Here is a 25,111-nt window from a genome sequence, read left to right on the forward strand (position 1 = left end):
TACCTTTTTCACATCAGTTATTTTTTTCTAGGACTATATTTTTTTTCCCCTGCCCTCTCCTTGCATAAATGTGAGGGTGTCTGATGTTGTTACAGTAATATTCAATGCCAAAAAATAGCTTCCTTCTTCAACACTGTACTTCTCGCCATGATCTGAAATTCCCAAATATGTTTTGTGTAGAGTTATATAAGTTAAAATCTAATAAGCTTTAATTTTAATCATGAATGTGTTGGGTTTGTGTATCAGACAGACACTCTGGCACTGAATTTCCATGCAGCACTCACACCAACTCACAGTGGAGAAACAAGCCTCCTAACTCAGCATCTGGCTGATGGATCTCGTCCCAGCATGCACTGGGTGGAGGACATGAGGACATCCTGGTGAAATCATCACAGGGCAGTTTGGGTCATTATCTTTGTCCAGTTTTCTCAGTTTTTCAACAATAATTCCTAATCCAGTTTAGCTCTGAATTCTTTACGCTCAAAGTTAACAAGAGACTGAAATCACCCTGAACCTGTAATATCTGCCTCTAAAAGCCAAAATACAAATGATCACCACTTCTTTTCTGTGTTAAATCTTTGCTTAAATACAAAACCAAGAGTGGAGCAGATTAAAGGAGGATTTAAAAATGGATAAAGCCCAAATTAGCCATCAGGTTTAACACAAAGTAGGCCCACATGCCTCTGCTGATGTAATTTTCCAACAGTGTATTAATAAACACTGTTATACATATGAAATAGCTACTTTGGCGCTGACTATTAAGAAACAAAATTAAACGGTTTATAATAGCTGAAAAATAAATTATTTCTGAAAATTGTGACTGGAGGCAAACTGAAACTGAGCATAAAAATATAAATATAATATTGTTATGAACCCCCCAAAAAATAAATAAATAAATAAAAAATCAGTAAACAGCTCAGTTCAGTTTGGTTTGACACTTTTATGGATCTTGGATCTCGACGAGACACATGACCCGGGATAACATACGGCACATTTTTAATGTTTATTATTAACTTGAACATAATCAAATAACAACAACATAACAGTGATAACACTCATTAGTTTACATAATCATACTTTTTTTTCTCTTTTTCCCCACAAAGATTGCCATTACAGTGAATCAAAAAAGTGAACGAGAGTTTTGACACAGGACACGGCCACAATCTACGTGAAGACGCATGTCCTTACACGGGAGCATAGCACTCACTAGTTGATATTTTTCCATGTAAAAAAATAATACTAAACCAACAAAGAGAAAAAAAAGACTTACTGAACATGTCTGAATTATTTTCTTTGGCAAGAACAGTCTGAAACATAATTCTGTGGGATGGGGGGAACACAACAGGGGTGAGTTTACTCTGAAGAACACGATCCTCTCAAGTAGAAACTTTACATTTTCAGAACAAGTTCAGCGTTCTCCTTTTTGTCCACTCAATCCCAGAAGTCTACAACAGGTGATGGTAAAGACGTCCCCTTTAATTCCTGGGCTGGAACAAGATCTTCACAGTCATACATTAATAATTGGAGGCTATTGTTGAAGCGGCACAGGCACTTGAAAGACATTGACACTGACATACAATCTGGTACAATAGTCATGCAATGATACAGTTTGGCCAACATGACCTTGAGGTAATGATTAACATACCGAGGAGCTGCGTGAAGCGTGGTCTAGGTTATTCCAGCCGTTTTGCAGCACAAAACCATCCCAGTTTAAAACTTTGAATACCCGTGCAACAGAAATAAAAGGGAACCAACTTTAGCATCAGATTGTATATGTACAGTTTTATAGAAATATACACATCTACCGATTGGTGATCTTTTCTACAGTGCTGTTTTGTCTTTAGCTATCGAGCTTGTCCACAGCTTTTGCGGGTGAAGGCAAAGCCATCCAGTTTGCATAAACACTATCATTGGCATATCTTGTAAAGACTGGATTAGTGGCATCATGTCTGTTGAGCGGTACCGGGCTCTTCTCAGGCCAGTTCGGGTATGACATGCCTAAAAATGAGAACATATCATTTTTCTGCACTCAGTGAAAGATAAACAGCGTGCAGACAGTAAGGCTCTCAAGTCAAACTCTCTACTCGATCATTTCCAAAGCAAAATCCCTCCGTGCAGATGAGACCAAAGCGCAAAGTAACCGCCTGCTATGCATAAAGCAGAATATAAATGCAATAAATGATAAATTATTGTGGCGTATCAGTGTTGCAATTTAGCTTATGCCCCATCAGAGTGACCTACTAAAATGTTAGGCCAGGATTTAACTTCCCTTTTTAATTTATAACTTATTGCTAATACTTTTGGTAGATCATCAAATGGATGTCTTTTTTTTTTTTTTTTTTTTTTTTTTTTTTTTTTTTAACTTTTCAGCAAGAGTTAAGTTGAAAAGCCTTACTGTTTTCTGTTCAGCATTGTGGAATCAATATAGATTAATAGCTACTATACATTAGAAATTCAGCAAATTTAAGACAATCTGGAATTCAAACCACAATGAATGATTGGTTCAGCGAGGACCTGTTTCAAATGTTACATACAAGTGTCTTCCTATGCAAAAACAAATATGGAATGGCAATGTGATGGAATGGGAAAAAAATGAACTATGTACAAATAAAACGATGGTGTAGCGTGAAGGATGAGAAATGCCTTATAAATTATAGAATGACTGGGAGATTTAATATTTACAAAATGTGGCATTTTTTGGTCAGCGGTCATGTACATTAGAAGCAGGTCCGAATAAAAAATAAAAGTCAAGACACAAGATCTTTTTTCACTGAGTCTCTCATTTACGGTGAAATGGGAGATATGTCAGCACTATCAGGAAAAAAAGGCATGCCTAGATCACAGTCACACACACTTGACTACAGAAAGCCAATCACAACTTTGCCAAAAAAGAGAGCTTGTGTGTCCTGCTTTCTAAAATCTAGTAAATGCATGGGAAATTCTACCATAGAGCTTGTTTTCAATCCATGTGGAGGGGAGGGTTCGAGGGAGAGGGGCGTTATTACAGTCCACTAGTGGTGTGTCCTCTTCAGAGAGGGCGTCGTCGTACAGCAGGGCGTCGGCTGGCGTGGACGCCGCCAGGTCCAGGTAATCCTGACAGGAGGAGATGAACATCTGATTAGGCTAATCACCGGGCAGAGCTGTCACTGCAAGCACACTAATGCTAAGGATGGTCATGCTCAGGCTTACAACGTGCACCGACACCGTGCAAAGGGTGTGCAAAACATTCCTGCTCAACACATTCATCTCCTTGACTTTGCTTTTTCTTTTCTTTTCTTTTTTCTTTTTCTTTTTTTTTTTTTGTTAATGAATCTGCTTTTGCCAAATCTGAAAAACTCGCCTCCTGCACTCAGAGGCATTTGCATTGCTCTGACCTTAAAGCCTCTATATTTAGCCTCAGTGCAACAACAAGAGCCTGACTGGCACGCTCTGTGATTACACTGCCCGAGGCCACATTTCAGGATTGCTCTTGAAACACTAATTATGGTATGTAAAGTGGCTGTGAAGGAGGGGAGTGATAGATGCTGCACAGAAGCAATGATCAGCCATGTGAAGCCTGAATTAGACTTCACGGCATGTGTTGTAAACAGCATTTCGTGCATGTGGGACTGTAAACAGCACGGGAATGCAGCATTTGGAGAGATTAATTTTCCCTTCTCTTAATAGTTAAATTCTCAGCGGCGACGTGCATCATTGTTTTCTCAAGTTTTCTCCAGTGATTTTGGAGCTATTATGTATGACTCACAAGTGCACGAAATGAGGCAGACTGATAGTTTCCTGTCATTTCTTTCTGAATGCAGTGTATAATATATTGGTTGATCATACCCGACTTTTCACCATCATCTTTTCCAGTTCTTTGCTGATGTCTGAGAATGTGGGCCTCTTGTCTGCTTCTTGTTTCCAGCATCGAAGCATGAGATTATACCTATGGAGAATAAAAAAAAAAAAAAAACGTGCCATTGGGTGAAATAAAGTATCACATGAGCTCTCCCGGCAGAGTCATTTTCCACGAATGAGCGTCTAAATAAATGTGGTGAAGCGGGGAGTTATGGCTCTCGGTGGAAACGAATAGAGGTAACAGGGTAACGGAGTCTAGGGCTCACATTTCCTCGGAGCAGTTCTCTGGTTTCTCCATCCTGTAGCCGGTCTTGAGGAGGTTAAAGAGGCGTTCAGGAGCGATGCCTGGGTACGGATTTCCTCCCAGTGTCACTATCTCCCACAGCAGCACACCAAACGACCACCTGGCAGAGCACAGAAAAAGACATAGCAGCCCATAAGAATATTTAAATAAACCATGAACCATTTGCTATATTTTTGTTCATGATGATGGTACTTACACGTCACTTTGTGTTGTGTAAATGTGATCAAACAAGGACTCGATTGCCATCCACTTAACAGGTATACGGCCCTGAAAGAGAATGGCAGGATGATGGGGTTTTTGGCTCATTTTCATTTGAGAAACATGTAAAATGAGTTAAAAAAAAAAAAAAAAAAGCTTTTCTGCCGTCTTTACCTTGCTCCTCTTCACATACGAGTCCTCTTCATACACGTCTCGGGAAAGGCCAAAGTCCGAGATCTTCATCTTCCGCCCCTCGGCCACCAGGACATTTCTTGCTGCTAGGTCTCTGTGAACAAGCTGTGGGACGAAAACGGTCAGTTCATCTTTTCCTCACGATTTGCTTATCCTTTTCACACTGGGCTCGCTTGTGAATACGGTTCCAACAAAGGTCAAATTAAAAAAGGCGAGTTTGTATTAAATTTCATTTTTATAGATGCAAAGTTATGGATAAATAACCATGTTTTTGAAAGGAGGTCAAGCTGTATTTAGTCTGTCTCAGTTTAAAGCAAAAACAAGAGTAAAATGCACTTTGAGAAAATAAAGCACATAATTGGACCTTTAGGGGTACAACAGTAATAAGTACATCGGGTACTTATTTGTACCGGTCTTGTTCCTATATAATATTGACTCGAGATTTGTATCAGCTGTTTTTCATATCCACAAACTACAAAACTCATTTCATTTCACGGCTACTCAACCGTAACCCACAAGTTAAAATCTTCCTTAACTTAAAATTTTACCTAATTTATTTAATTATTTAGGTATTTATTTATATAGTAATTCAATCATTCAGTTATTTATTTAGTCATTCATTGTCTTTGGGCTAACAAACGCTGTCTCCTGATATTGTACCTTAACATTTAGAGGAAACACTACATATATGTTCCTTTTTGGCTCTGAGAAAGGTTCACATAATTACCTTGTGGTCCAATAATTATCCCTATAGGGGGTAAATTTGTGTAGATTGAACCTCGGGGGACTCCTACCCGTGTTTCTGACAGTGTATCAAAAGTGCTTTTGCACAGTATTTTCTGTACTTATCTATTTTGTGACGAGGTCTGTACTTTTACTTCTGTAAATTCTACTAAAATCAAAAAAACAAGATTCGTTCGCTGGTCAAATACCTTCATTTCGGCCAGGTACTGCATTCCCCTGGAGATCTGCCACGCAAAGGAGATGAGGTCGCCCATGGTGAGCGCCCTGTCGTCCGGGTTCTCCAGGTAGCTGGAGTTGCGGTTGGCGTCCCTGCCCATGTAGCTCGGTCCCACCTTACGGCTTTCGCGCAGGAAGTTGCGCAGGGATCCAAACTTGGCATACTCCACAATCAGATACAATGGACCTATTCAGAGAGATGCAGGCCTTTCAGACTACATGTGCGGCACACATGTCGGCACAGGGTGATGGCGAGAGGGAGAGAGAGCACGAGGCCTTACCGTCCTGGCTGCACGCTCCATACATCTTTATGACGTGCGGATGGTTGACTTGCTTCAGTAAAGTGAATTCTGACAGCAGGTCACGCAGCTCACTGTGCGAGGCGTTTTCTGTCACGGAAAAGAAAGAGGGAATTGAAACGACGAAACCATTCATCTCTTCAGACATTTCACTCCACATATATCACATTTACTTCCTGGCAGGCCCGTCTGCTCTTTGTCTGGCCCGTCTTACCTTTAAGCATTTTCACAGCCACTGTGGTGTAACCGGCCTTTCCTTTCAGCCTGAACGCCGTCGCCTTGACGACTTTTCCAAACTCTCCTTCTCCTAAAGTTTTGCCGAGTACCAGGTTTTTACGGGGAAATTCCCACTTAGGGTCCTCCTGTTAAAACAATACAACATCAAGTCTGACTTCTCATTCGGTTCAGGATGCAATACCAAGAGAAAAGGGTTTCACAGCTGGAGCTGAGGCTGCTCACGGGTATTTTGAAGGTGTCGGTCTCGATGGACTCCTGCGATCCACGGCGCACGTTGTTGGCGGGGAAGCTGATGGGATAAGCCTGGGCCGGACGGCGGAAAGTCATCTCAGCTGAGGCTATCGGGGGCTTGGGGGAGTTCTTGTGGTACCGGTGGATGAAGTATGAGGACAGGAGGATGGAGATGATGAAGGAGAGGAGCAGAGCCGTGGCGATGATGGTCTTGCACATGTCATCGCATATCGCGTCTGGATGAGACGGAACAAAGTGCAGAATTTTGCCATTTTTCAGTAAAGTCACAACCCATTCCTGGTTCATTTTTTTTTTTCTTAAAAGGTGACGTGGAGCGGCAGGACATCCAGACAGCATTTTGTTTTACTTGCGGGAAGTTTGTGTGATTTATGACGACTCACCTTCAACATTGTCCTTCTCGCAGAAGCATTTCTCAGAGTAGCAGTAACAGGTCCCGTAGCCGGCCTTGATGCCAAACATCAAGCCTTTCTCATGGCCTCCGATAACATTTTCCGCTTCAGAGGGGAAAAAAAATGAAACACGGACACAAACCGAATGTAAGAGGATGTAAGATAAGAGGGATGTGCTTGAGTCGAATCTCAATCAACATAAAGAGAAAAAATGGTAGCCAAAGTCGATCCAAGCTTCTATTGAAAAGGGCCAACACTTGGAAATAAAGTAATGAATATTATTCTTTATTAATGTGCCAAGATGCTAAAGCCATAGTGTGTATTAGTGGGACATGTCTGCAAAAAAATAAAGAAAAACAGTCATTACTTTATGTTGGTGCTGGCTCTTTTCTGTACGTGACTTTGCACGTACAGATCATAACAATCAAAATGTTCATGCTTTTATGATTTCTTTCATATGAACACATCTCCAGGAGTGTTTTTTAAATGTTCAATGTCTACAATGTATACAAGCAGAAATCCCTAAGTGTAAATCTGTGTTTCTTACTCGTGCAGTCCTGAGGGCAGATCAGCATGTCTTTGCTCTCCACTGCGTCACAAAACCCATCAGGACATGTGCGGAGGTCAGGAGAGCAGGTCGAGTAATTCTCCGATATTCCTGGAATAAGACAAACGAGGAGAGATGAAGCTCAGTGGGAGAAAAACACACCAGCACTGCGCACGTAGGTTCTTTACTTGCTAGTAAACTCAACCTAAACACTAACTTTGTATTTTTGTTGCCCTGACATGATGTTAGCCAGAAATACTGTGTTTAGAAATTCTCAATGGAGCCTTTCATTCATCAGTATATCTCTGTAATATTAACTGTGATAACTTGGTATAATTATCATATTCAAATAAGACCACGGTTGATTGGTAACCTCTTATCCTACATTTCCAATGAACTGTGTTGCTTCCTGTCACAAAATTTCTCTTTAACTTTTCTGAAACACATTTTAAGTGATTTTTTTATCCATTTTTCCAGTATTTCAGCCGATCCTTTGAATGTGTCATGCTCCATTCAAAGACTCCCTGAAAGCTTTAGCTCTGTTCGATCTGGACGGTCGGTGCGATAGAGTAACGCACCAGATTTTGAGTGAAATCCGACCCTGTGCCACAACGTGAAAGGCACGGTACAGTCTGCCGGTCTTCTTAGTGATAGTATTGTTCATTTAGAGTAATTAGACCGTCTCATAACCAGTGTGGATCTGTTGGTGTTCAAATGCAGCGCCTTTAAAAACACTGAGCTCAAAGCGCAGAGCCGTACCTTTCTCGGTGCCCTGCCTCCACTGGCATCGTCCCGTCGTCGCCCCCAGGCCCTGCACGGCCTCACAGTCTCCTCTCTGTCTGCTCTCCGCACAGGACAGGAAGTGCTGGTTCTCCTGACTGGCCTTGTCTGCTTCACACACACACACACACACACACACACACACACACACACACACACACACACAAACACACACACACACAGAGTAATGGCAGAAACATGCACAGCACAAACTTTAGACAGCGGTGGAAACAAGGGTTTATTGAAAAGAGTCCTGGGCAAATGTCCTCCTGTAGTGGAGTTTATTTATAGATACGCTATAATCTAAAGACACATGGAGGAAAAATTTGCATATAAAACTTTTTACTAGTCTTTTAAGTATACATTACAAAATGAGGTTGCACAGTGCTGTAGATTTACTCTCTTTGCCGCAGTGATTTGCCCAAATGAAATTATGTTGCTGCTTACGGACAAATGCTGGAAATCTTCTCCAATCTACTCAAAATTATCAATCGAAGCAAAATGTGAGTGAATCCTCTGTCTAGAGAAAACTGGACTCGCTAACCTTTGATCTTTGACAAACCGGATTGGTAAACACGAGAGCTTCTGTACGCAGCTCACACATGTCATGTTACATGATCTTTGCACATTCAAGTTCAAATTTCTACCAAACTGCCACCTCTTGCTGTCACTTTGGACCACCGGTGTGCAAAGTCTCCACATGCAGCTTTAACTTTATTGTGAAGACTTCAACAAAAATAATTTACACAACGGATGCAGACAAGTGTGTGGATTTACTCCAAAACACAAACCAGGAAAAAAAAAACCCACCTATAATACAGAAAAACTTGAATATACCATCATCTGCTGAGCTACTTCTCACTTCTGATTCACATTTTAAATGCAACACACAGCATTTTTAAGTGCAATATCCATCCTTTTATTGTATTTATTTTGGTTTCTTATCTATTGGATGTGTGCTTGTATTTGTCTTTAATTGTCTTATTTATTGCACTGTTCAGGGGTAGCGCTCCTAATTTCTTGTCTCATGACAATAAAGGCTTTCTGTTCGATATCAGGTGAGAAACAAGTACTTCCATGCTTCCATTTCATACTGTGACCTGGAAATATGAACTTCACAATGTCTGCGTGTTTGGAGAAGTCTTACCCTCCCCGTCGAGCACGATGAGGATCTGAGTGCTGGCCTGCAGCTGCTTGTGCTCCTCCTGGGCGATGACGACGTACTGCAGGTCCTGGCACTGCGGCCGGCGGAGCGCCTCGGTGTCGTTCACGTACAGCAGCCCCCACATGTCCGTGGGGCTCTGGGTGATGCTGATGGCTGCGTAGCAGGACTGCAGCTCGGCGGACACGTTCTTATCGGCCACCTCGAGCCGGTACGTGACACCGAAGCCGTCGAACTTCAGGCAGTTTTCCACACAGATCCGACCGACCTGAGAGGAGATGTAACAAGAGATGCCAGAATGAGATATTCATTACATTTGATACACTGATGGCAGCAAACAACGACAAGTTATGATACTTTTAAAAGACACGAGGAAACCTGAGATCATTGTTGACACAAATGACAAATTTACAGACTGAACACTCCATATTTTAAATGTGTAGGTAATTTTAGACACACCTCCACATTGCGATCACATTTAATGACACACTTCCTTTACTTAAGTGCTGCATCTGTTTCTAAGGGCAGAAAATTATTGTCACACTGCTCTCTCTACAATCAGTGATTTCAGGGCAGGTATTTTGCATTTTGCTGCATCAAACACTAAGAGAAAAGTACAATTCACTCTTGCTTCACACCCCACTTTTTCAGATCTTTAAAAATGCCATACCCGCTGTAGATTAGGGCTGAGCACCACCCATCTCACAATACAACACAAATCACTGCTGCTATTATTGTATTTATTATCATGTATTTATTTATTTTTAACATATTTATATTTATACTGACTGTCCCTGCCTGGTACGGTTCTGTTTTGTCCGTTTCCTCTTTTTCTTCTTTTTATGCATAGTCTGGGTACGCCGCTAAACCGAATTGTCCCTAAGGGATAAATAAAGTTGTCTGATTCTGATTCTGATTCTGACAATAAAATGTGCATCACAATACACTGCAATACTCTACAGATTGCACTCAAAATGCATAAATGGAGCTTAAAACACAACCTGCTGCATAACACATGTGCAGACAGATAAAATATGCAATATGACTCAAAATAATTTAATTCAAAGTTCCCATGTCCCAAGTTATTAAAACAGAATCAGCAGGGGTAAAGCCCTTTGATACCTGGGGTTCATCCAGCTTTAGTTGTTCATTTTGGTTGCAGGATATGGATAAATTGTACCTTTTTATTATTGAAAACTGCAGCCAAATATGAACTGTCATCTGTGGTGTTTAATTAGTTATGTGGCTGGTTATATGATGAATTCTTTGAGTACATATTGATGTATACCTCCTGATAAAAGTATAATAGTTAATCACTCCTTGGGCGTGGAAACCAGAATGTCGCAGCTGCCACTTGTCACGCTTCGTATTTTTTTATTAAAATGGACGTTTTGTGAAGCACAAGAGACTCGCCAGGCCACTGAAACAGAGCAGGGGTTATGGATTTGCGTGCTAAAACAGTGAGTCGTACCTGTGCGTAAACAGAGGCCCTGCGCGTCAGAGTGAAGAGATAGGTGATGTTGGTGAAGCGGATGGGGACGGGTAAGACGGTGATGTTGTAGTGCAGCAACACTGTGCCCTCCAGACCGGGGTAGGTGGTGTCGTTGACCAGGTAGTCCAGCTGCAGGGTGCGGTTCTCCATCACATACAAGTTCCTCTTCAGGACAAGCTCTGGCAACAAGGACAAACCAGGAGAAAAATGAAGTATTCTGACATGTCGTTTAATGTGTTCGTCCTGCTGCAGCATCCGGATTACTTACGGTAGTCGTGGACCGTCTCTCGAATGCTGCCGGAAGCGGCTTTCTTTTCCCTGAAGGTGCCTTTTATGTCGAATGTGTCCTTGATCCATGGGTCAGTGTTGAGCATCGTCCCCACATATTTATTGTGAATCTGGTCTTTGGGATATATGGCAGTCAAGTCTCTGTCATAGACTGACAACGTGGCAAAAGAGGCATCCTGGAGAAAGACAGGGCAAGTTACCAAACCGAATGCCAATATAATGACATTAGAGTCTGCACAAATGTATTACACTCCAATCCCAATATTACAGTGTGCACACCTGGGAGCGATTGAAGCTGATGACGACCTCCACTGTGTCTGTGCCATTCAGATACGGTGCATTGTCATCCTCGTCGTTGACGAAGACGTCCAGCGACGTTCTGAGCTTAGTTTCGATTTTTTCTGTCAGGACGGTGCAAACCAGCAGCAGCCTGTAGATTTCACTCTCCTCGCGGTCCAAAGGAGCCGTCACCACCAGCTCTGTGGTGTTCTCGTTTACGGCAAACGGTGCCGGGGTATCTGCAGGCAGGAGGGACGGCAGAGAGCAGGCACAGGTCAGGATTATAGATAGTACAACAGGATATGGTGTGGTGGAGTGCGTCAAATAAAGACTTAGAAAAACTAAAGCCTACTAAAGGTACAAATATGTTCCTTTTACACCTTTTTGGCTCTGGAAAAGGTTCACATAAATATCAATGACAGAAATGGACTCCTACTGTACCCCTATTTCTGACAGTGTAGTTGCTACCTTGGTAGTGACTAAAAATGAAGATATGGCACATAGCAGTACATTTGCAATGCATGTTTAAAATGTGGGTGTCTCACCTGACTCCACGCTGTAGGAGATGGTGTAGTTGGGGCAGATGCCCAGTCTGGTGAGACGCCTGAGCTGCCGGAGGGCCCCTGGGAACCTGTTCTCCATGATGTGGGGGTTGGAGGTGTCTCTGTGTGGGAAGCACAGCTCCTCCATGTCTGTCTGGGCACACTGCGGCACCGTGGCATTGACAAAGTACAGGGTGAGCCGCGGTGAGTTTTTGCCGATGCACTGGAGCTTCCTGGTGGGCTTGGGCAGCACCATGGCACTGAGGATTAACTTCTTCACAGGCCATGATTTCTTATCTGATGAGACGAGAAGCCAAAGCAAGAACAAGAGCCATTTTAATCTTGGACGGCGCTCTCCTTGATGACTGAGCTTTTTTTTTTTTTTTTTTTTTTTTTTTGCTTTTATGCAATTACATTATCATCCTGAGGACAGACAACTGAATATGAACCATTACCCTGAAGCCAAAGTGGTATTAGTATGCAAAAAGCATAAACCTCATGGAGATGAAGGACTCTCATGTACAGAGTGCACCGAGTGCATGAAATTCATGAAACATCAAAATGAGACGTACACATTAACAATAAAATGTCTGCATTAGGAATGTTACTAATTAATTGGTGATTGATTAATTGCTGTTAAGAATTTGGTCAGTTAATGTTAATGATAATAAATGGTTGATTTATTATATAGAAGTAGGCTAACTCCTGAGCTTTTACGTCTATTTTTCAGTCATAAGATGATATTTCTATTGTTGTCAGTTAATTTACAGCAGACAACCACACTTTTTTTACTGCCTACATGCCTCTTGCTGTTTTAGGTCTAGAGGCTTAATTTTGGGGAACTATTTTCATATCATAACAGAATCAGTATCAGAAATACTTTATTGGGAAATGTCTTAAATGGCCATTAATATTTCAAATGTTAACAAAAGAACGGGGTTGATAGAGAAAAAAAAAACATTTATGTTCAGCAAAATTGTCTACATTTTCCAATAGATAAATGTTACTGACTAATTGATTGATTGAACTCCCCTCCTCTGTGTACAACTCACGCAGCAAGGCGAAGTCACTCTCCTCCAGGCTTTTATTCAGGGACAGTATCCCCGTGTTGATGTCCATCTGGAACCACTGGCTGTACGAGGGGATTCTGATTGGCCAGCACAGGTAGAAATGAGGTCGTTCGGACTCGCTGTCCAGCATGGCGTGGACCTGGAGGATGGGCGTGCCCGCGGGCTGGCCCACGTACACCGTCTCCGTGTACTCATTCTGAGGGAAGTACAGCCCTGTGGATCCTGCCAAGAGAGGAGGAGGACATGAGCTACGTTCACACAGCCCAGATCTGATTTTTCTCCTCAAATGTGACACAGACTCAATTTTTTATACCAGTGTAAACAACAAAAAACACACTGAAGCTGACATTTTCTGTTCTGATTTAGGCCACTTTCATATGTGGTCCTAAATCAGATATCCGATTCCTGCTGATGTGACGGCTGTATGAACACTGAATTCATGTGGTTTTCTCCCACTGAGCACACCTAAATCAACATCAGAGCGTCATTATTCACTGATTGTAAGCAGTGGCAGACCTAACAAGACACCAAACAAGACAAGAGGATTGTAGCAACAATCATAAAGACACAGGAAGTCGCAAATTTAATAGATAAATGGGAAGATGCTTCAACCAAAGCCCTTTTTTTTTTTTTTTTTTTTTTTTTTACCTGAACAGCTGATGGACTGCCACCACAGCAAACAATTTAAGAAAATGAATGCCTGCACCATTATTTTATTCACTGGGATGATTCACTGTGCAAATGATTTTTTTTTTTTTTTTTTTTTTTTTTTTTTGATATTCAGCAGCATGCTTGTTGTAAATGTGGAGTCATGGTAAAGATCTGCTCACACTGATGTCAGATACGAGTCACATACAGAGAAGACCGTGAACAGTCAAGGCAAAAAGATCAAGATATGAGAGAAAAAAAAAAAATCTGAGCTGCATCTCTTTCAGCCGCTGTGTGAACGCAGCCACGGAGTAACCAGATGCCTTTTGGAAACAGGCGGCTGAGTGAATCAGAGAGGAGAACTTAGCTGTGTTATTTCCACATGAGCCATTGTGATCACTGGAGTATGAGGCCAAATGTTTCTGCTGACTGTTGCTGAGACCTTTTTCTTCAACTCTGCCGGCCTCATCAAAAAGCACGCCGCACGGCCGAGCTTTGTTCAGACCCACAGAGCTTTATTTTAAAATCTAGCAGAGCTCACAAGGTTTCCATAGATGCCAAACATGTCCTGCTCAATTAAAGGGAAATTTATATAAAATGATGCACAAGACATGTAGATATTTTATAGTTCATGTAATGCTGCAGCCATAAAACAATGGCATCTTGGGTTTGCATTTTCCACTCAATACAAGTGTGACGCAGCTTCAGTGAAGCGTTTCAACCAGCAGATGCATATTATGTCTGTACTATAGTCTATAGTCTATAGTTTTTTCTAACTTTGAAGCCACTTAAGGGGAAATACAAGGGGAAATCATAAAACTAAAGGGGTTAAAGTGCAGGATCACAGCAATTTTCAGATATTTTCTCTCTGGATATTTCATGGTATCACGTCATTGCAGCAACTGAATCGAAAAGATCACATGGATGGCACATGACAGATTCATTTTTTTTCCTTCCCTGATATATCTTTCATCTCTCCTGTTAACGGAAATTGAAAGGTGGGCTCAAATGACACTTATGCAGCTCTTTTAATGAATTTCTCATATGGTCAATAAGATGTGGTTTCCGATTCTCCTTGTGCTCACCTTGGGAAGTTTAATTACAAAGGATAACATGATATGGAGAAGAAATGAATCATTACCTGCAGGAGGGGGGGTGATAGTGGACTGGGATGTGTGTGTGTGTGTGTGTAGGGGAGGTTGATCTATAAAACCCTATAGCAGGCTGTGTGTTTTACAGGAAAATGGAGATGTGAGTGTTCAGCCTGTAATTATATCCCTGTTATGGTCCTCTTTGACGATGGTGGGCGACCATTTAGGGAACGTACTAATGTCATTAGCAGACAGCAAAACTAGATTTTCTATTTCTGTTGGTGCAGTTGAGGCCTTGGCTCTGGTTTCAGACATTGATTTAATTTCGCCGGGCTTGGATGACAGGAGGACGGACTGATGGATAAAATGTGACTGGCCTTCCTGAAGGATGGAGATGCTCTGAGGGAACCGACAACCCTTTTTATTAAAAGTGTTTCTGGGACAAAAACAAACACAGAGGCTGAGCTTATTCCTCCACTTTCCTGCTGGGGTGACGCGATTCATCTTGAGGGAACCACTGAAATTTTAGGCATGGACTTTATTCATTCCCCCACATCTAACAGCATCAAATCAGGGCCTTTCGTGCTTGCATTTGAAAAATGTAGTCGAGTATTACCAGCAAATGAAAACCACATTATGGCTTCATTTGGCTTAATGTACTCTTTCCTTAAACAGTTCAATCCCACATGAAAAGAAATATTATATCCATTGCATTTTAGCATTGTTGTGTTCTGAACACATGTACAGTTGGTATAAATCTCTTTAAATGTTTGTTATCATGTTTCTCAGGATCACAGCTGCACACTTTACTTAAATGGAAAAATGTGCTGACAGTGTACAACATGCAAGGTTGGCTCAATACAGACACATGTAGAGCATGGTAAACACCTTAAATGTGACTTTCTATGAAGAAAAACAAACAAACAAACAAACAAAAAACACAGCACCCTGACTTTGCTGGAAATAACTTTAAAGATAAAATGGCATTTTTGTAAACCTGACACTTGATTCAGTCACAAAATTTTCAAATTGGAAGGTAAAAACTATCAATGCAATGAACAATCAAAAAGTATAATATATGCCATATATATGAGAGTATTATACTGTTTTGTGAGAAGATGTTTCATATTTCAAATAGGTATTCAAACATAAGACATAACTTTGGGTTTATGCTTCCATCTAAACCAGTAATGACCATTAGAGGGCGACATTCTCCTCTCATTGACCCAGAGCCAAACCAGTCACAGTGAAAAACAGCAGCACAGAGGCCCAATGAAATCCTAATAAAAAAATAATAAAATGTTACTTGCTGTCAACGCCTGTTTGATTAGATGCTAAAGATCCTGGATTTATTTGTATTTTTTAATAAGCTGGAAAAACACGTCCGCACTTTGTGAGTTCTAAAAATTGTGAAATTCACACGTTTATGCTGCAGTATAATCTCACATGTGAGGCTGGAATAAATCAAAAGGAGAGAGATGACAGCAAATCCAAGCAGACGGTCCGGTGTGTTAATCAACAGGACCAGAATGCACGGGAGGGAGAGCTCGGCCTTGGCTCGGAGCCGCGATGGGTGGGACCCCGTGCAACACAATTCGTTTATATCATTCAAAATTCAATTTCTTTCCAGGACCGAAGCCAACAGAAAGTAAGCAGTTTATATCAAAACTAATTAATTGAATGGATCAAGCAGGACTCAAATAGCGTCTTTGTTCTGCGAGGCCATGATGATTTTCCATACCATGACTCATTACCTCTTGCCTCTAGATGCTGCACAGGGATGATGAAAATGCAGATACTCAATATCACCATTTCACCTCTCGGCACCATGTAAGGATATGGGGTCAAAAATTTAAGATGCAATCCAAATTTAATATGACATTTATGTTTCGGGTAAAATTCAATAGGTTCTTGAAGAGTTTGACATGCAGATGGTCGATAAGCTTTTTTTTTTTTGGAACAGGTTTGACACATCATAACTTACAAGTCTGCTGTAGGCAAACTTTACTTTTTTTTTTTTTTTTTTTAGCAAACCTTCAGATACTTCATTTTTTTTTTCAACAGGTCAGAGTGAAAAAAGGACTTAAACCCAATAAGATACACCATAAACAAAGACAGTATCATGGTGACCATGTTTAAATGGGAAGACCATGTCCATGCTGCGACCGACAGATAACAAAATTTAACCTCACATAATCCTTGATCGTTTTCAGAAAAAAAACAGTGCAACAACCCCGTGACTCGTGTCTGTGCTCTTGCTTGTTGCTTTTATGATTCTCTCCTTGAGTTAATTAAGGCACATGCCACTTGTGTCTGTAAATTTTAACTGTGCAAAGACAAAAAGGACAGAAGCTCATCACAAAATCTGAAGCTGTTGCCCCTGATGCCTGCAGACCGCCGGAGCATGTCTAGGACCGGCCAGAGCTGACGGGGCGGGACGTCCTCTCAGCCGTCCCAGACAAAGACAGGAACTCAATTAGCTCACCGCGTGCATCGGCTGATAGATTTACCAGCTATGAGCTCATATGCTTTGAGTGAGCCGCGCAGCACTTCACGGCTTACTAATCTACCTCGGAGGAAGTCGCACGCAGAAACAAGAGGTGGATCCGCACGTCCCACCCCAATGTCCCTCACTGGACATCGCCTCAACAGCGGTGGAAGCCATAACATGTGACCCTGGGCCAGTCACTGTGTGATTTAGTCCCTCAGTAACCTTTCCTGTTCCTTAACTGGAGGATAGGCTCCCTTTGGTGAGAGCACGTCCCAATGCCCTCCCCACCAAGGTCAACATTCGCTGCATCTGTCCTCTGTAACGACCCACTGGAAGGGCGTGTATCTGGCAGCAGACCAATCAATATCCATGCTAATCAACAGTGATGCTGATTGTTTTCCACTGATGAGCAAGACAGCAGAAAACCAGAGGGGTTACATGCATGCAATCTTCCTCATTGCACATTAATCCGGACCCGACGGTCACACGAAAATGTGGTCACACAAAAATCCCATCTATGGATTTAATTTCACAGCCAGCTCCGCAATCTGGTCTATCAAAGTCCACAATCTCAAGCCTATGACCAAATGATTCGAAATCTATTACAAAGTGGCTGGAGCCGGTGGCAATAGGGCACATTTCACCCACATCGGCCACATGTGACTCCAATGAATCTATCATAATCACTCTGAAACCTGTCGTGATTACTCTGCTCCCAAAGATCTAACAGTTACCAGAATCATTCTCTCCTGGTGGTTCAATTAACTAAAAGGCTGCACATTGAGCCATAATTCTATTTATGAACATTATTATTGATCATAATGTTTTAAAATCTCTCCCTCTTGGTTCTCCTTTTGTCAATATGCAAGATTGCTTCATCACATCGTACTGGATCCAGAACTGAGTTTAAATATATTCTTGATCGTAATGGTCTCAATCCCCGAAGCGCTTTGATTGTGTTTCCCCGCAAAAAGGCGTAATACGCGCAGAGACTCATTTCCTGTTATGGTAACGTTCATCAAACTTTTCATCAGAGTAATATGATATTTTATTTTCTGGCAAGAGCTCAGTTTGGAGAAGGTAGTTAGGCTCCAGGTAGATTACTCAGGTTACCGTGATGCATGCCGTAACATAATAATCAATTATCCCATAATGTAATCCAATTAGCCCTCAGAGAATACAAGAGCTGAGATGCAATGAACCATGTACATCCGTCATCAAGAAATCTAATATAACATCTCCTCAGGGGTTAGCTGCAACTACAAATTCAGTTTAAAAATTCCCCTGGGAATGGCAGCGACATCAAAAATTTAACACACGGCCCATCATGCAGCAGGAGCCCGAGTTTGACGCAGTAATCATTAGAGCACTTTGATAAAACATCTTCATCCTCATCACAGCAGCAGTGAAACGCCAACAGGTTCACTCTCATATACATTTCAGTGAGTAGGGTATTAGCTTGCTGAACCAGACACATTAGTATTTCAGCTCTAACCCGCAGGTTTCATTCTTTCTAGAGTACGATGTCTAAGTTGCTCCTCATTTACTTTGCTCAGGGATGAGTTGCACTGTAAAGTTATTAGCAACTATTTTTGGATTGTATCCAACAGTATGTCTTTTTCAAAGTCTGCTGTGGGAAAACTGGGTCCAAACTGAGAATCTGCAAAGACCGTCACCGTCTGTGAGACTGTCAGTAGTGCGACACAGGCAGCTTCTACTGAAATGTTTACCAATAATCATTTTTAACAAGGGGGTATTATGTGTATTATAGATTTTAATTTAATGTTTTTGGTGATTATTGAACATTTTTTAGTCAATATAGCACGTAATCAATTATTGAGTCTTAAAATAACAATTGTGTCAAAAGCTGAAGTTGTGTAATCAAGTATTCGACTGATTAGGCTTAACCTGAGTTCAATATTCAGCAACCACAACACAACACAACACAACACAACACAAAAAGACCCTCGTTAATCAATGTTAAAGGTATTTTTTAGTGCATCAATAGATATCAACAGTTATTGAAGGGAAAGATGTGCTGATTAAAAAAAGTTCTTGTTTTAATATACAAAACAACCACAGGACAGGTGTCTCTGCTGTCTTATTGGTGCAGCTCACACTAACACAAATACCCCCTTTAAAGATGAACTGAATCTGAGAAAGAATTCAAATCTTGGGTGGTGATTCACTCGAATACCAAATGCTAAAATGCTACATGTTGCACCTGAATGGTGCAGCATGTAGCATTTTAGCATCAACAAATCATTACCGCATTACTTTTGAGACGTTTGTAAACAAACAAGACACCACTGAGAGTCTGCCAGCACTGGCAGGCTCTGCCAGCCTCTGCACTGCATTTTAATTTCTGTACATCAGATGTTCACAGAAAATCTGCTGGAGTGCTTTATGGAACAAAGGGAGACTGCTTTGTGGCACGAAACAGGGAGAGGATGCTGTTCTTTCAGCGAAAATGGAGCTAAAACTCTCAGAGTTTCTGGAAATGGCAAGGGCGGACGGGGTGAAGGGCTGATGGAAAAACAATTTCCAACACGGTTATCCTCCTCAGTAAAGTGAGAGAGGAGGCAAAAACACACTGTGATGCCAGGGAAGGGGGCGAGGTGTTGCAGCATCCTCCTCATGCCAGGAAGCAACAGCGTTTATGGGAATATTAGTTTATTGTGACTTTAAGTTTGAGAAAAACATGCTGTTATCTCTATCTGAACATTATCATGGCCACATTTATTTACAGTAATCCATGGTGTCACAAATAATCTGAGGATTGCTTATATTTAAAAATGTTACATACGTCACATTAAAAAAAATCAAAATAATAACCCTAATCCTTCCACCTACATGTATTTTTGCAGTTGCCACACACACAGAGACCCACACACATAGCGACTTCAAATTAGTTCAGCTTAGTCTGTGTTTTGTTCATTGTTGTAAACGATGGGTCAAACACAGCATGCACCACTGGGCGACTGGAAAATAACTTGTCAAGACCCATGTGAAACGAGAGGACTAAATGCCCCGGGGGCAAAATTTCAATCAATGTCTCCTTGTCCTTCCACCACAGCAAATTAGATTCCAGCCATGCATGAGAGGGAAGTGTGACCCTGAACTGACTAGAGGATCAGGGACAGAGCTTTGACAGGTAGTAGCAGCATCCGCAACCGTAGCAGCAACAGTTCAGACTCGAGTTTGGACCCAGGACTCACAACAAGATCAGGCAATGCCTGTGCAGAAATAAAAAGTGATATCTCAGACACCACTGGGCCCATTTAGGGTAAACATGGAGGGATTATACATTTGGTTGCTGTGTTTCAGCATTTAAAACAATACAAGTGGCCTGATGGGGGCGCTATAATTAAAGGTCAGGGTGTCAAACTTTAAAACACCGTAACTGCAACACCACTGGTCCAACATTAACGAAACTTGGAGGATTGATGCATCTTGTTAACAACTGGCACAAAAGAAAATGTTTACTGCTGCTTCACTGCGTTTATGCCTTTCTTGTTTCTTTAACGCACCACAAATATTATTTTTTATTCGAGTTTGTTGTGTTGGCACATTTTCTTCGGGGTTTGGGTGGTGGGACTGTCTGGTAAGGATGATTATAAGGATGGACTGTTGATTGTTTATTTACTGTAGTCACAATAAACAATAAATAAAATAAAGGAATGTCTGAGATAAACATATCGCAAAGGAATAAGTACAATAAGTGACTCTGGATGTAAGAAATACTGCCATTCACTCACAAACATGCAAACCTCAAATTCTGGCCAATCACATGGCACCGAACAACCAGGGCTCCCTCTGATTGGTCAGACTATTTCTCTCTCTATTTGTTTTTCTCTCTATTTATTAATTCATTTGTTTATTCATTGCTTCATTTATTACAGGGCATAAGCCTCTTATTGTATGGGTGTATTTTAGAAATATACTGGATCAGAGACATTAGAAGATTCTGATCTATTCTATTGATCACAAATCATATTCTTATCACATTGTTCAACAACATTAACCTATAAATGCATGTTTTCCTCATATCATGCAGCCCTAACAGGAGGAAAATCCCTATGTTTCTGAAGTCATGTGGTGATCTGGAACGTCTATAGTGTAAGCCATCATCTTGAAAACTTGATAAAAATAAAATAAAAACTCAGAAACACAGTGTTCACTGTGCCAGCTATTGATGGCATGAGGTGTAATCAAATGATTTGCTCTCAGTGGTATCCGCCTTGTTTGACAGCTCGTGAAGAATTTCGTTTTTCTTGCCCAAAACGCCCAGAGAAGCAGCGCTGTTTGGAAAATAAAGCCTTAAAGCCAAACCCTCCAGCAAATAACTTGTATTGCGATGCTTTCCAATTATGCTAAAAGAGACATAGTGACAGCATGAGTGGAAAACTGACAAGATTTATATCGTATCCATGGCAGCGCAAGACACTAGCTTAACTAAATCATATAATGTAATCAGGGGCTAAATCAAATAGCAGCATGTATCAAATGAGATTTATTGGTCTGGTCCTTCTCAAAAGCAAAGGATGCTGATGAAAATGATTGTTCTAATGCAAAGAGGAGGAGGAGGAGGAGGGCCGGCTACAGCGTCATGGCTTCCTCCTCTGGGATGGAGGGGTCATCTCTGCAGATTACCACTTGGTTCGGGTTTCAAAGGGCAGAGGGCAGCGCAGGGTCAAAGATACAGTAGCAAGGTCACGGCAGCAGATAAACAGATCAATCCTTCCACGTAAAAGCATCTGTCTTTTCTGATGGAGGTGACAGAACACATGGTAATGCTATCAGAGGACTTGGTTATTTTTTTTTTTTTTTCTTACAAAGGCTTTTGCTGGATTTGGTGTACTGTGTTCCCACAAAACAGCCACCAAAAGTGTCATGGGAGTTTCAAACTCAATCCTTGTGTTTACCTCTGTAAATCTGCGCTCTATGAGCCTTTGTGGCACACATAAAGTCTGTAAAAGTGGAAAGAAAGCCCCTAATAGTTCATGGAATTTGACAGCTTCTCTAAAATAGTCTACAAACATGGGATCTAATTTGGCAGCCTCCTATTAGAAATACTGAATAGACCAAAAATTAAAAATTAAATAAAAATTAAAATTAAACAAACAAGTCACGCCTTATAGTAAAAAAAAAAAAAAAAACATCCACATTGTCATTAATAGAGCCACTCTCACTTATTTAATTAAAGCATCATACACCCTGATGAAGACCATGAGGCCAAAAGGCATTGAGCTCAAATTTTAACATGCAGTCCAACAGGATCAAGGCTTTCAAACAGATTTCAGTGCCTGATCTCTCTTTTTTCCACATTATTACTATGAGACCTTTTTTTTTCGTGCTTTGTTTTGCCAGAGTGCGCCCAGCCCCTCAACATCTCACATTAGAGGCTAAGAGGCTCTTCAGCTTCCAATCTGTTTTCCGCTCTCACTTATGTCTTGAACTGGCCTGCCGCTGCCAGTTTACCGCTCCTCTTTTCTCACATGTAGGCTACACTGAATTCTCAGCCAGCCACATTTAAAAATGCTGATGATGTCTTATATTGGGATTGATTGCCAATTCCTTTGTTTGATTACCTAAGCAGGAAACACTAAACTGATTGTTAGTTCCTGGTAACCTGGAACAATGATGATGAGATGGGAATTACCCAAAGAAACCATTAAAACCATTACCTATTCAGCATTTGTAACAGCTTAATAATTCATTAAAGTAGTGCGATCCTTGCACCTCCTTTCATAATTTGGCTCACATTGGTATAAACTGAGGCTATTCATATGATCCAAACGGAGCTAAATAAATGATTAGAGGATAACCATTGACATACTGATAAAATAATAAGGAAGATAAATCATTTCAAATAGGAGAGGGTTTCAGCATCATTGGAGTTCATGACGTCAACAGCTCATCCTTCAAAAGTGACAGAAAAACGTGGAACAGAATCTACATGCAGGAGAATAAACCTGATCTGTCATTTAGGAGGGAGTTCAGGTCCAACCTGCAATCTGAACAGTGTGTGCACTTGTATAACAGGCGATATTTTCCTAAAGAAAACAAACACACCGTGTTTACCCAGAGATAGGAGCAGCTGCTGCACACCTGCCTGCAGTTCGGTTCTTCTCCTCTGTGTACAAGTGTTGGTCTTTTGTTGCAACTAACCGGCAGGTGTGGGTCGCCTCATTTTGAGCTGGGTGCAGATTTCAGCACCTGTCTAATTACAATCACGTCCTTGACATTCGAAACTGAACTACCTGAACCCTGTATTCATCTGTAAATGGCTGATTTGAGTGAGAGCACCCAGAGCAGAGCCGGGATGTAAATCTGTACAACTTCTCTTTTGTGCAAAAACACCATCCATATCTGCAACACTGGCTCAGGTCAACGGACATGACTGATAGTGGATTTACACCACATCTCCCTTGTGGACTGAGAGCCAGACGAAGCCAAAGAGCGTGGTAAATTCACAGTCTTACTAAATACGGCTGTCACAATGAAAAATATTCAGAGGACATTACATCCAACTATGGCATTTTAAATATTTCATTAATCATCTTAACACCACTGCTTGCAACTGCTCCCTTGGGCGATTACATAGGCCTCGTAGTTTATTGGTACCTTCACTTTTGGGAGGGGGGGAGGCATAAAATATCACTGACCATTGGGTTGAACATTAACGGCCCATTTTTCACATCTAAACTCCGCGCTGATAAGCCTTCATCTCACTTTTGCACTTCAAGTCCCCTAATGGCAGGAGGGAGAGGAACCTTTGTTAGGCATGGATTTAAATCCCATAACAAATCGAGGAATTCCACACAATGGTCTATATTTGTCCAACCATCACATTTCACATATACTGGCTGCACACTGCGATTTGCACACTCCTGAGCCATGACAGGCACTTTAAATATAGCCCGCATGGGAGGAGAGTGTTGGTACAGTTGGGCTGGTGGATTGTGAACGGGATTATAATATTATGATATATGGCTGTATGCATTTTACTCTAGGAGGCGATGTGCCATACCATGCATAGCACCAGTGGACAGCACACACGCACACACACGCACACATACCACACACACATACACTCAAACACACACATATATATATATACTGAATACTTTCAAATTCTTCAGCAAACATCAACTCAGTTTCAAAAGTCACTTGCAAAGCCTTAAAACTCATCCAGCCTCCCAAATGCTGCGGCTTTAACAGGCACAGCCAACTTCATCAGTGCATTTTGTCAATTGCTGTCTAGCTGAGGATCACTGGCGGACCGGAGCGGATCACAAAGCTCCCTCGCTTTCTTTTTCCCAGCCCTCCTCTGCTCTCTTCTCCCGGAGGTCAGTTTTGCAGGGGAGCCGTGCATCTTGTGACCACCGAAGTCAGAGCGCATCTCCTGAACCACGTCTGTTTGTGCTTCCCGCTGTGCGAGCTGCTCATAATAACAAGAAAACTGACCCTCTAATTTAGCGACGGGCCCTGTTGATGATTTAAATTAATACTTTGACGGCAACTGATGCTGTGAGATGAGAGATGCCGCAAAAAGAGACATCACCTCATGAAGTATACATCCAAACTCCTTTTCACTAATTAACCAAATCTCACTAGCAGCCTTATGTAGGTAAACGGATTAAGTTCTACTGATTATCCCCATCCTCTGTGGTGTTCACTCCAAACCAAGCAATAATAAATTAGCGGAAAAACAGTTTTGAAAAAAAAAAAAAAAAAAAAAAAAAAAAAAAAGGTTTTCACCTATATTTCATGCCCTTTTACTTTTCAAGTAGCCTCATAATGATGATGATAATAAAAGGAGGATGAGGATGAGCCTTACCTTCACACCACAGCAGCAGGAATAAAACGATGTTTCCTCGAGAGAAACCACAACATGGACCCATATTCGCGAACCATAGGTGAAAGTTTCTGGAGGAAAAAATGCAGTAACGGAAAAAGAAAAACAAGTTCCTTCAGGTGAATTTAAAAAATATAAAAAAAGGCAAAAAAACAAATAAAGTATAGGAGCTCAGTGAATAAAACCAGTGTG

At 41.3% G+C, this 25,111-nt stretch overlaps 1 protein-coding gene across 2 annotated transcripts; it reads right to left on the reverse strand.

The window, feature by feature from the left end:
- Window positions 1-988: 988 nt before the first annotated feature.
- Window positions 989-25,111, reverse strand: ret (ret proto-oncogene receptor tyrosine kinase). Of its 2 annotated transcripts, XM_030071138.1 has the most exons (20): window positions 24,902-25,111; window positions 12,811-13,050; window positions 11,762-12,055; window positions 11,217-11,455; window positions 10,918-11,113; window positions 10,629-10,828; window positions 9,143-9,425; window positions 7,975-8,103; window positions 7,216-7,326; window positions 6,660-6,773; window positions 6,250-6,494; window positions 6,005-6,152; window positions 5,773-5,880; window positions 5,464-5,678; window positions 4,514-4,636; window positions 4,338-4,408; window positions 4,104-4,241; window positions 3,826-3,925; window positions 2,946-3,093; window positions 989-1,998 (listed from the first exon to the last, which is right to left on the reverse strand). In XM_030071138.1, the coding sequence occupies exons 1-20, from the start codon at window positions 24,963-24,965 to the stop codon at window positions 1,841-1,843; spliced, it is 3,324 nt and encodes a 1,107-aa protein (XP_029926998.1). In that variant the 5' UTR covers window positions 24,966-25,111; the 3' UTR covers window positions 989-1,840. The 2 variants fall into 2 exon arrangements, with proteins under 2 accessions (XP_029926998.1, XP_029926999.1); XM_030071139.1 differs by lacking the exon at window positions 989-1,998 and having other exon boundaries at window positions 2,377-3,093.

This window comes from Myripristis murdjan, chromosome 15 (genome assembly GCF_902150065.1).
Source record: "Myripristis murdjan chromosome 15, fMyrMur1.1, whole genome shotgun sequence".
NCBI classification, from domain to species: domain Eukaryota; kingdom Metazoa; phylum Chordata; class Actinopteri; order Holocentriformes; family Holocentridae; genus Myripristis; species Myripristis murdjan.